At 39.9% G+C, this 12,984-nt stretch overlaps 1 protein-coding gene across 4 annotated transcripts in view; it reads right to left on the bottom strand.

Moving 5' to 3' along the window:
- Positions 1-12,984, bottom strand: part of wasf1 (WASP family member 1) — a 63,482-nt gene that overhangs the window by 22,814 nt on the left and 27,684 nt on the right. For all 4 annotated transcript variants that reach the window (XM_086264121.1, XM_086264120.1, XM_086264123.1 and 1 more), the window contains 2 exons: positions 9,612-9,766; positions 8,030-8,164 (listed from right to left, as the gene is read on the bottom strand). In XM_086264121.1, the coding sequence (XP_086120247.1) occupies positions 8,030-8,164; positions 9,612-9,744 (268 nt within the window). In that variant the 5' untranslated portion in view covers positions 9,745-9,766. The remainder of the gene's footprint in view (positions 1-8,029; positions 8,165-9,611; positions 9,767-12,984) is intronic.

The following is a 12,984-nucleotide window of genomic DNA, read 5'->3' on the forward strand; positions in this document are numbered from 1 at the left end:
CCGTATTAAAGAGAAAGAGACGGAGAGAGAAGATACATAAACACATCAAGTAGGATTTTAATAAGAAAAACAGAAAATATCCCACAGAAGCCCGGGACCCAGAGAAGCACAGTAACCTGAGCAGAGCCAGAGGGTGGATTAAGCTTCAAAGACAGCACAAGGGAAAAGCTTTAACAGCCATTTATACTGGATACACACACACAGGAGGGAAAATAAAACATACTGCACACAGCATTTTGTCCCAAGTTAAACAGAAAAGGCTACAAGGTGACACTGAGGGGGTTGATCTGTCTTCTGTGGCTTCCTGCTACAAGATTTATGGAAAAACTACATGCATTTTAAAATGTGCTGTGTACCTGCATGCATATACACATAGCATTTGGAGCACCTGGGTGGGGGGATCCCAGAGCTCATGATCAACTTAACTGTCATTTTTGTCTTATATGTCTAATACAAGTAGCTTTAAAGTTTATCCATATAAATTAACTCATGTACCTTACACATTCCCACTGACCTGTTGGCTTGCATTTAAAAGTGCACTCTATATGTATTTAGTGTTTGTCTATGCAACCTGATTAAACTTTTAAATAATGATTTTGGTTTATTACAACCTTGTTCATAGTTTTGACAATAGTTTCTCATCTTTATGATAAAGTACTACACCAAATACGATGATTCCGCTGATTTAAATACCTATGTATCAGTAGAACATCGTGTTAGCCAGGCATTGGCTGATGAGATTAGTCTCTGAATTCAAAGTTTGGGTGTTCTTACATCAATTTTGTGGTGACAATGAAGAGCTGAGGTTGTATTTTGTATTTCCTCATTTTTTCCTGGCATGAAAGTGGGAATAAATAACAACAATAACATCGCATTTCTATCCATAAAACTTGAATTATGCATGGTATAGCATGATGCCATCAACTTGCCTAGCAACCACCTAAGAACAGACTAAAAATCACAGACCAAACATGGGCATGTACTTGCTACTGAAATCTAGGAACAATGTAGCAACGTTAGACTTGATGATCAGCTGAAAAAAGCAATTTAATGAACACAACACTGAACACAACTGCAGTAGCATGAGTCAGAGCAGGAAGTCAGTATGTAATGGATGTTTATGATTTACAGACGTAACGGTTAACTTCAAAAAAAGAAATATGAGTATGTCTAACTTGTGGGGCTTTTTCATGTATATAATATTGTTGCCTGCCTGCTAGTATTAACTTGTTTGTAGCGATGCTGCAGTCATCAGCCTCCGCATATCTCCAGAGCTCGAAAAATAAGAACCCATGCTGAAAGAGAGATTAATCCTTTAAGATTTTAACTTGCGCTTGTGCCGGGGGTGTAATAATATACTTCAGTCGCTCCAAGATCAGACACACCAGGGATGATAAGGGCAAAAAAAAAAATCAAAGTCAGAGCTACAGTGGCATGACAATTTGACTGCCCACAGTGATCAGAGAAGAGCCAGGGATAATTGTAGGAGTAATGTTGAGATCTAAGAAATTAAAGTGCATTTTCCTCTAGCTGAAAAGGGAGAAGGTAAGGGATACAGACGTGGGAAGGGTTATGAACATTAAAGTGATATTTTATTATTTTATACTTTAGTGATCCCTGTAGGGCATTTCTTTTTTGTACTACCCCTGTTCCACAGGAAGGTTGGGCTGAAAGTCAGGAAAGTGCACCATGAGCTGATGCCAGTACTCCCACTCCCCGCTTGCAAATGTACAGAAAAACCCCACAGAAAGGACTCTTATAGCCACATAACAGCCTGTGAGGGCCAGGTACAAGCAGTGGTCAAAGGGTGAGTGCCAATTTGGTATTGTTGTATGCTGAGCAAGAGCACTGTGCCCTGCTGCCCCTGTGAATTAAGGGAAGTGCATGAGGCTGTCAGATGGTGTGACAAGTAGGTGCAAAAGCGACAAATAAGTGAGAGGCAGCGCACAAGTCTGTGCCAGGACTCATTTGATGCAGCGTGAGGTGCTATAAACCTCCACAAAGCAATACTAGAGCTTCAGTGCAGATTACTACACTAATCAATGCGGGCAGAGAAACACAAGGCACACAAACACGCGTGCTCAGATGGATCTCTTAACATGAGCATTTACATCCTAATTACAAAATGTCATTTATTCAGCTGAACTACCAATTAGACCCATTTAACGAAGACATTTAGTTAATGTGAAAAATGTGAGTGTATGTATAGGAGAATGAAAGTAAATTAGTGAGAGATATAGCGAGAGAGTGTGTGTGTGTGTGTGTGTGTGTGTGTGTGTGTGTGTGTGTGTGTGTGTGTGTGTGTGTGTGTGTGTGTCTGTCTGTCTCAATTGATGAGTGGCCAAAATGCTCTCAAACCTTGAAAGAACTGTTTGAGGGTTAAGATTTGGTTTTAGGGTCCGTGTAGGAATTGGGATATGGGGTCCTTGCAGAGGCATAAGTAGAGTGTGTGTATACGTGTATGTGTGTGTTAGGTCAAGCAACACCAGGTGCAGCAGACTCTGATCTCAGGATGTGAAGCTTCTTATCAGCAAGCCAGTGCTGGAAAGTTTATCTCTATCCCTCATATCCTTCTCTTAAACAGATAGCATCTGTCTAAAACACTTCAACTAAAGAGAGGTGAGGAAGTTCTTGTCGTTCACATACCCCTCCCTTCAGCTCCCCTCCTAGTTTCACGAAAATTATGTTTTCCCTCTTTCTTCATTTCATCCCCCTATCTCATAGACATGCAGTCCTATGCGCAGCAATACTAGATAAGAAAAGTCACAGGCCAAAGTGTCTTTTAGTATGCAGGCACGTCTCCCGCTGCTGTTGTACTTCAATGCAAATGTTGCCCTATATTTCCCCTTCTGCGCAGTTCTTCACACTCTTTCCTTTCCCAGATTCGGTTTTTGCTCCGTCTCTCCGCCTAAGCTTGTTTATTGTTTGTCCTCTGTCTTTCATTTTGTCCTTTAGTCAAATTTATCTAGAAGTTCTTCCATGTGCATAGAAAACCCTCATAAATTACAAGTGTTATGCACAGTTTTAGAGTAAACAGAGTGAGTCTTGTACTGCAGTGAGACAGACTGTTGCAGAAGAAGAACAAATAAAAGACACACGAAGTGCATGCCAACCATCTGAAATTCGTACTGGGACATCGTGTTAGTATTCACAACTGCACTGTCAACTAGTGTGTACTAAGAAGAAAGTATAAACTGTTGAAGTCACCTTATCAGTTTGGGGTTGACTTCAGTAGGCTTTCATCACGGCTGCTTGCTAGTCATCACTCATAATGCTTTTGGGTGTGCAAATGCTCTTTTAGCATCTGCATAATTGTCTGAGTCTGCCTGAAGAAAAACTTTGTCACATGACCATGTCCCACTGGTTTCTACATAAATGGTGAGGCAGACCAGAAAAACCATCTAGTGTAAGAAATTGAATGCCTGGCAAATAAAAACATTTCATAATACAGTACTTTCAACACAAAAACAACACAAAACATAAACACTGACAGAATTATAGAAAAATGTCTATAATGTTATATTAAAATTAATAATTAAATTATACATGTAATTATGTCCATTTTTATTGCATTATTACTTGTTTTCTATTTTGTTTTTTCCCCCCGGGTGTATCAGCCCTCACTTTTCAGCTGCTGAGGGCTGCACTTTTGCTTTCCTGTAAGCCTTTACCAGGGCTTTTATTCAAATCATCCATTCCTTCACAGAACCATTCATCCATCCGCTTATCCAATTCAGGGTCACAATGAGACCATCTTAACTGTCGTGGATGAGAGGCGGGATACACCCCATCGCAGGGTTAACAAAGAGAGACAAACAACAGCACATTCACATTTAGGTTCACCAATTCACCAAGCAAGCACATCTTTCAACTTTGGGACGAACCTAGAGTAATAATAATAATAATAACTTTATTTATAAAGCGCTTTCAAACAAAGTGCTGTTCAACTATTTGACCTAGAGTAGACATAGAGAGCACCACACAAGCACCAAGAGAACATGCAAACTCCACACCGAAAGGTCCTAGCTAGGGTGGATTAGACCCAGAACCTTCTTGTTGTGAGCCAAGAAGTGCCACCATGGGGGATACATAAATATGTATACATAACAAAAGAAGAGGACATAAATGAGAAAAAAAAAAAACCTCAATCTGAACATTATTTTCCCTGCGATTCTCAGGGATGTGTATACTATAGATCTGACCACTTGATACACTAAACACATTTAAACAGATGCTTCCTCTTACTATCTCGGTCTTTCCAGTCACAATGGGAAATGGAGACAAAAAAACAACAACAACAAATCGGAGCTTGGGAGAAAACAATTTAGCCTTTTTTTTTTTTAAATGCTCTACCTTTATATACTCTGTACACATGTAGTACTTTGTAAAAGATAAAACGATAAAAATATGAGGAAAGATCAAAGGCAAGAACAAGAAAAGTGAGAGGAGTCAGGGAAGGTTATCAAGCAACTGAAAAAAACTGAAGTAAAAGAGAGAAAAGCAAATACAAAACGATCAAAAAAAATCATGTTAGAAAAGAAAACTGGTGATAGAGGAAATATAAACCATGTATAAAATAGGTACACAAGTAAACAGATGAGAAGTACTAATAGGGGAAGCGAGAAATGGAATAAGACACCACATAAAGAAAAGTGCACAGGGAGTTGGGGTGGCTTTGTGGCCTTCCATAATGGCCCGCAGCCAGTGCAATGATATAACGGGGCCATTAAATAGGGGATACAGGTCATTAGTTTGGCTGGCTACAGTGATAGGGGGAAGAGAGCCTGACAGCACACAAATAGCATCCACGCAAGATGGAGGAAGAGCAGAGATCAATCAGAGAGATGAGAGTGAGGAGGACAACAAAGACAGAGGGGTGCAGGGGGCAATGCAGACAGAGACGAAAAGGGGAGTGGCAACTGAGGTCTAAAGGGCAGAGTACCCTTTGAAAAGCCTGCAGGATGTGGGCAAGCTATGGGTGTGTGTGTGTGCGCGTGTGTGTGAGACTTAACATACTGTATATAAATTCATGTGATATAAAACTCTTTGACCTTAACCACTGCACCAGCAGTGGCACTGCATACATCACTATGGCCATTCCTTCATCCCACATTTCTCTGCGACCTTCAGCTGAACTTCTTTCAAGTCCCCTACTTTCCTTCACCCCTTTTCCTTACGATTTATACTGTATGTCTTTAAGCGGCAAAGCTCATTTAGACCCATACAAGCTCCATATGTACATATACACAGAAACAATAGGATGTGTCTGCTCGTCACAGGTATTATTAAACCAACACTTGCCATCCTCAGTGCGCAAAAGGTTTAAATTTAGCCCTTGGGTGTAAAAATACCAATTATGATTCAGTGAAAGGTGCTAATCTAACAAATTCCAAATATCTCATCTTATTTTAAGTACAGCTATAACACCATTAAGGTAACAGGGAGCAGTCATTATCACCCACCATTTATTTCATAAAGCAGTCATTCTCTTTCTGTCAGGTGCAGATTATGTATATTGGCAGAGTTGGCAGAAGTGCTTATTATGATATGTTATGCCTACCACAGTACACTTTTATGGTGTTTCCCTGCATCATTGCTAACCATGACCCCTCTGGTAAAGCTAATGTGAGATTTACATTTTTTTTTTTTTTTTTAAACATACACTTTTTTTATTGTTTAAACCTCAAATCAAGAGTCTAAGAACTTAGACTCTTTGATGGTTCATTATTTAGACTACCATCACTATAGACTACCCTGACCCGGGTGCCTGAGAACCATCACAAACAATTCAAGATCTTAAAACTTTAATATGAAAAACTCAATATTTCACATATTTACAAATCCTGTAATAATTACTGCAACACTGATTATGCCTGGCAAATTAAAAGTATTAGCACTGAACATGATGATAACTTAATCACAAATTACAGTATGTGTGCACTAAATTCAGTAGCACCAATTGCTAATAGCTGTAAGGTTTTAAATTGTCTCACAGAAACTTGTTGTGGTTTTGTGGACAGCATCTGTAAAATATAAGTGCACTCCTCTACCTTGCCTGTGCCCCATCCTCCACCCTATCTTTATTCCTTCACTGTCCTGATTTATGGTCCAATCCCTTTGTGCACTCATTCTCCTCTCCTTCACACCTCCTTCTCATGGCAACCACAAGGCGGAAACACACACTTGCCATATTAGAAAGCAAGCTATGTGCTTACTCTAAAAGCATACAGTTGAACTGTGGTGTGTGTTTGACCATGAATGGGTAAAGAAAGAGGAAAGGGAGGTGGTAAATGCAGGGTCGTGTTTACAAAAACCCTAAAATCTTCGCACAACTGATCATCTTTCTGTTCATCTCCTGTGCAGTCATAGCATACTCGCTTAGTTTGCCGTTTATAACTTGATTTCACTAATCAGTTATTAACATATTACGAGAGAACAGTAAGTGTGGGCTTTTTGATTCAAAGACAACTTTCTCTTGGTAACAAATGAATACCGAGGAGCTGAACTGAGTGGGAAATCTCTGTAACCTGCAGAGGAGGCCATTTCAACCTGGCCCAGAAAATTCTGCGGTACAGTCCTTTTACACACCACTGGTTTTTGCTGCAGTGTCCTGTATTATGCACCCATCCCTCTATCCTTCCATTTTTCTTACTCTCCACCCCTCCAGCTCTCCCCCACCACCACCACCACCACACACTTAAACTGCAACTGAGCTGATTCTTATCCATTGTCTCTCAAGCCAATACTTTGAGCTAAAAGGGGATAAGTCAGGCTTGTATGTGAGGGGAGATAAGACCATGGACCACATGCACACAGCGAATAAAGACAAAATCATAATCACATATTTATCAACTCAATCACAGTAACATCACATGAACAGGAGCTAGTAATCTTTTACTTAAATGATACAAAGATTGACTTAGTTTTTGCTTGGGTATTTCCCAAAGTAAATCCATAGATGTGTCTCTAAAATAATAAATATTTATAGTTCATACTCTGCAGGCTAAGACAGTGAACCTTTTGAGGAGTGCGTGTTAGCCCACACGTGTTTCCCCTCCAACCTCTGCACACAAAAACATCTCACTTCCCAGCAAAGACCTGCACAACAGGCTTCTACAATTAGATCACTTGCAATTATCCATTCAGCACAGATATTATATGCGGACATGCTCAGGATAAAGGGTGCAGACAGGATGGGGAACAGCTGTGAGGAGATGATGAAGGGAAAAGGTGAAAATGGTGTTGATTAAAAAAAAGAAGAAGAGTTTAAAGTGATTTGGTTAATGTCAAGGTATCATTGCACGAGTGGGAAAAGAAAGAGACCAAAGTGAAGATTGGAATGTGCAGTCTACCGTCTATCTGTGTTTAAAATAAAAACCTATAATTCTGCACAAAAAACGAAACAATTCATTGCCTTGTTTAACAAAAAAAAAAAAAAGTCTCTGGTTGCATTCACAGAAAAGTTATAAGTGAGTACAACTGAGTGAGCATTTTACCGTCTCTGTCAGTGACAAGGCAGCAGTTACAGTAGCATTGTGCAAAGCCGTAAACACACCGCTGGCCCACAGGAAATCGATATGGCGCCTTGGAGCATGGTATTATACTGCTATGATTCTCTCCCCTTTTAGTTTGCAATGCATTCCCCACTAGATACCCTATTGTGTCATCCTGCCTACCCTTTCTCAGGATAACCTAGATTACCTGACAGTCCCACAGATGATCACATTCCATTTTTGTTACTGCTAACAGAAGCTACAGTCTAACCACTGGATTTCTCCTCACATAAAAACTTTATTGGGTAAAGAAACTTTTTTTTAAATTACTGGCCTGGGTTTTCACCACCGGGAGGGTTGGAAAATTTGTGTTTAATATTAGTGGAGGAGATTCAGTTTAATCATCCAACAGGCACATTTACACATACACAGAGCTGTCTTACAGACACACAAATCAAAGTAAGAGAGACAAAACCAGAAATTCAAAAAGAATGGGATGTGGTGTGTGAAACGGCTCGTGTGGATACAACACTCACGTTCCTCTTCTTTGGGGTCCAGCTGTGTGACACTGATGGAGAGGCGGTCCACGCGCTCCTGCAGGGAGTTGACCCGGAAAGAAAAGGAGTGTGCTTCATTGAAGAGCTCTCCAAACAGGTCCTCTGCATATTTACCTAGGCACACACAGAATTGAAAAACAGAGATGAAAATAAGTACTGAAATGGACTGAGTAGCTTGATTAAATATATTTATTTTAAAGATATTAAGAGCCGAAAGGTATTCAACTGGTGGCTGTGGAGGTAATTTTTATGTAAAGCGAACTTCCTGTTGCACTTAAAAAACCAGATGCGATGATTTAAACTTTGTGACACGGCTGCTGGAAACAACCATTAGAATATCAGCAACAATACTCAGATAGGCTGTGGTGTTTAAATGACACTCAGTTTCTTGGAGTGTGTCTTCTGCATACCGTGGCTATAATGAGTGGGTATTTGAGGTACTGTTTCTTTCCCTTTGGCTTAAAACAGTCACTGTCCTCTGACAGTCAGATAACAGACGCTCATTGGCTAATTTCTCTTTTTTGGACCATTCTCCGTAAACCCTAGAGATGTTTGTGTGGGAAAATTGCAGTTTCTGAAACGCTCGCACCAGCCCATCTGGCACCAAAAGCAACACCACCTTTCACTTAAATCATCTTTCTTCCCCATTCTCTATTTTCCACTGAAGGCAATGGATTGTTTTGCAATTTTAAAGAAAAATGTGCAAATCTTCTCCAGAATTCAGTGGATTCCCTCTTTGTCTCTGTTCAACTGCTTTACCAGTTTTCATGGAATTTGGCACCATAGCTTTTGCATAGTTTTTCTGACAGACAGACAGACGTCTTTCCTTTGCCTGAGCTGTGCAGTTAATGATAGTAGGGGAAACACTGGCTCACTGGTGAGGTGGAAAGCCATTAGGGACATAAAGGTGCTGCCTGACTGCTTTGAAAGAGACGTAAGCATTGATGTGTGATAACAAAATTTAATTTAAAAAAAAAAAAAAAAAGAAAGAAAGAAAAAATGGTGTAGATTAAGCCAGAATGATAAAACTATTACTTTCTGCCAACATTTTCTTTATGCTAATACATTTCAGCCAGGTTCACTTATACATCAGCGTACATCCCAGTTTCTGCCCTACTAAATGTAGGCAGTGATTTTACATTATCACCCACCATTTATTTCATGCACTGAATTAATTTTTTAGCTTCTATAAAATGAAGTGGATTCATGCCATGGCCTGTGAGTCATAAACATATGCTGCAATATGCAAAATGTTTTCTCAAATTTCCCAGCACGAATGAATTCATCACAAACTATGGCGACCAAAATATACTATGAATGAGATGATTTACACTCAGGCATGTTGGTAGATTTTTAGAGCACATACTACTTAAACTAGAATTGTGTACAGTGCAAATATCTCAGTCTTTAACTATGGAACAACCTCACTGCCAATATAAACAAATTTCATAAAAGTTATTATACTTAAAGGAAGCAAGTCTGTGTATGTATAGTGTGCCGTGTCTGTTTAAATTATGAAAGAACACATGTGTCTGTACACGAGTGTCCTCAGGTTACTGACTGAGGCTGCTGAGCTGGCGGATGACGTTGGCCAAGGAGATGTTAGTCACACATTCCAGCTCGTTCTTGATGTTTCTTGGCAGCACCGTGTGGCACAGGTGCCTGGGCTCGATGGTGCGCTTCACCAGCGGCATCCTTCTGCTGAGAAACTGCTACCTGATAGAGGAAGGGGGGGGCAGAAAAAAGAAAGAATACAAAACTTCAGTGAATCAATTCTTGTCATAAATCTACTTTTGCTATTTATTACACCTTCAAATATAAGAGGTACAGAAAACGCAGTCTTCACTCACACCCCGACTGAGAGAACGAGAGAGATGGGCTGCAGGGTGAATATGAAAAAGGACACGTATAGAAATGGAAATAACTGTGGAAAAGGGTCTCAAGTTATAGAAAATGCAGAAAAATAGGACACAAGTAATGTTTTGACATTGCCAATAGCCATGTTGCCTCATCTGTTTCACTGACGTCCCGCTGTCTTGTTCTTTTCATCATGCATAGCCTGCATAACACACCTCAGCACTTTGTCTGCCCACTCAACCATGCTAATGGCATTAAGGCTGCACTGAGAGCTGCTAAGGCTCACATCTCCTCCTGTCAAACTAACACAAAAAAGAAGGACAGCTGGGTAAAACCACAGAACACAGCGATGATACACACCCACGACTACTCACTGTTGTGTCACCTAAAACACCCTTTCACCCCCAAAACTATACGAGAGGTGTTAAGCAGTACAAAGGTATAAAGTGTAACACGTGGAGTATGCTTAAAGTTCACTCCGTTTATCTTGGTTTGTTTTTGACTCATAACCTGCCGGTGACCAGGTTTTCTCCCACAAACAGCCCCTCCCCTCCTGCTGCACCCAAACCAGGTCATTTCATTTCCCTATTAATACATTCACTATTAAAGCGCATGAGTGCTGTCATTCACTGAAGTTTATATCTTTACAAACACAGACAGGTGTTTGACTTTGTTTTTTATTCTTTATATTTAATAGAAACACTGCTGGGTAAAAGTCTTGATACACCCTACGTTTCTTTATATTTTTGCTAGGAAAATTAGAAAAATTTGGAGCAACGATTTTCTCAAAAACACTGGGAAATACTGTACACTGCATGCGGCAAAAACAGAATTTGAAGAATTCTAACAAGATTGAATATTTTTTATGACCGCCTTTAGTCTTCAGCACAGCCTGAACTCTCTTAGGCAAGCTTTGTTGTCATTTTCAAGAATAGCTCTCCAGGTTTCTTGAAGGACATTCAAAGCGCTTCTTTGGATTTTTGGCTGCTTTTTGTTTCGTTCTCTTTCAAGATGATCCCACACTGGTTAAGTAATGCTAAGGTCCAGGTTTTGGAGAAGCCAATCAATGACTGATCGTATTCCATGTAATAAAAAAAGAGACCAGTAGCTAAACATAGCCATTCGCTAGCATGATACAAATTGTCATATATAGGAGTTATGAAAATAAGGAGGAAACAAGGACCAGCAATAGCAAGTAAAGAGGGCTTAATGCATGTCTCCCTTAGTGACCAATATGTGCAATTTCTTAAAGATCAAGTACTCAGATGAACCAGCGGACCAACTGACAGGTATGGTAAATGGCCTGTATTTGTATAGCGCTTTACTAGTCCCCAAGGACCCAAAAGCGCTTTACACATCCAGTCATCCACCCATTCACACACACATTCACACACTGGTGATGGCAAGCTACATTGTAGCCACAGCCACCCTGGGGCGCACTGACAGAGGCGAGGCTGCCGGACACTGGCGCCACCGGGCCCTCTGACCAGGTATGGACAGTGATTGACATGTGATGTTTCCAGTGCCCCAATATATTATTAGAAATGCTTCCATCATTGAGGAATAATCACAACTCTTCACTGTAACCATAGAAATGTAAGACCAGAATGTATCCTGGCTAAGGATGGTAAGATGAGAGCGAGAATGTCCAGAAAAGACTGTGCTGAGGTGAGTCATCTAGGAAGCATCTTAAATGGGAGCATCAGTGTCCATAAAAGGAAAAACCAACAACATGTGCCTCTTTTATGTGTTGCTGAAATGGTTTGAAAGAAGAGTGGAAGTGATGTTAAAATGACACAAACCCAAACATGGTGCCAATCTCTGCCCACCACTAAAATAACAAGAGATCCTCTCCACTTCAGAGATCCTTTGAGTGTACACACACTCACCATCCGCCCCTCACTGGGAACAACTCTTGACAGAATGGACACTTGTCAGAATCCAGATGTCTTCAGAATATCAAATCTACCTGCCAGCTGTTACCATGTTGACCTTTAACAAGCAGGCAGAGCAGTACTACCCAAAGTAGCATGTAGGAAGATCATCTTGAAATGCACATTTCCAAGGGAAACGCATGCCATAAACTATATTCTCATATGAAAAATATTTGCCACTTGAACATTTTGAATGTACATTCAACTCTGTTTAGCTTCTACTGGTTGTCAGACAACTGGCTCAAACCTAACCCAAATAATTCAACACCTAGTCTGAGGCTTTTTACTTTACTAAAGATTAAACAAATGAGCCATAAAATATAAATGAATTAATTCATTGCTAAGAGGCTCAGAAGTGTTGATAGGTAGGGCTAGGCAGATCATGCCTTTCTCCCGGCTTCTGGTCTTTGTGTTATGTAAAGCTGCCCAGCTGCTGCTGGCAGCTTTGTAAAGACTATGAGTCCACTTTTCAAAATGTCAAACTCTTCATGTCCAAAACAGTAATATTTGTCATCTTAATTTATAGTCTCTTCTGAAAATTAAGCTGCATCTCCCTAAACGTTCCTTGTCAGAACTCTTTAGTATGAGTGCTGTGCTCCTTAAAAAAAATAACTCCATCTCTTATGCAGTTTTCACATCAGAAATCAATAACACATTTATTTATCTATCTATCTTTAATTAGTTTATGTGCAAAGTAAGTCACTTTAGATTGTATATACTCAGCATATCAGAGAGGTTCAGTGAGAAAATGGGCAGACACGCTCACACACAGACGTGCGCACACACACACACACACACACACACTTTGTAACATGTGGGTTTATTTCAAAAGGGAAGTTAGTAAAAAAGAGTTTAAAAAAGATACGTTTTTTTAGTTATTAAAATGACCTGTGAAATTATAAAAAAAAATACTGAGTTAAGTTAAATGAATCTGGGAGAAAAAAAACAAATTCAATGAATTTAAAATACATACATACCTGGATAAAAAAAAAAAAAAAAAAAACAATAGGACACCAACAGTCTTCAATTGGCCTTCCCAGAGCACAAAACTCAACATTACTAAAGTGTCGGATCTCCTTGAACAGCCAAAGAAGAGATTTGAACGTCTTTCAAGAAGCCTGGCGAACTATTCCTGACGACATC

This window comes from Aulonocara sp. 'chitande type north' Nkhata Bay, linkage group LG15 (genome assembly GCF_057382095.1).
Source record: "Aulonocara sp. 'chitande type north' Nkhata Bay isolate Kocher_YH1m ecotype deep benthic linkage group LG15, A_spYH_male_GT1.1, whole genome shotgun sequence".
In the NCBI taxonomy this organism is placed as follows: domain Eukaryota; kingdom Metazoa; phylum Chordata; class Actinopteri; order Cichliformes; family Cichlidae; genus Aulonocara; species Aulonocara sp. 'chitande type north' Nkhata Bay.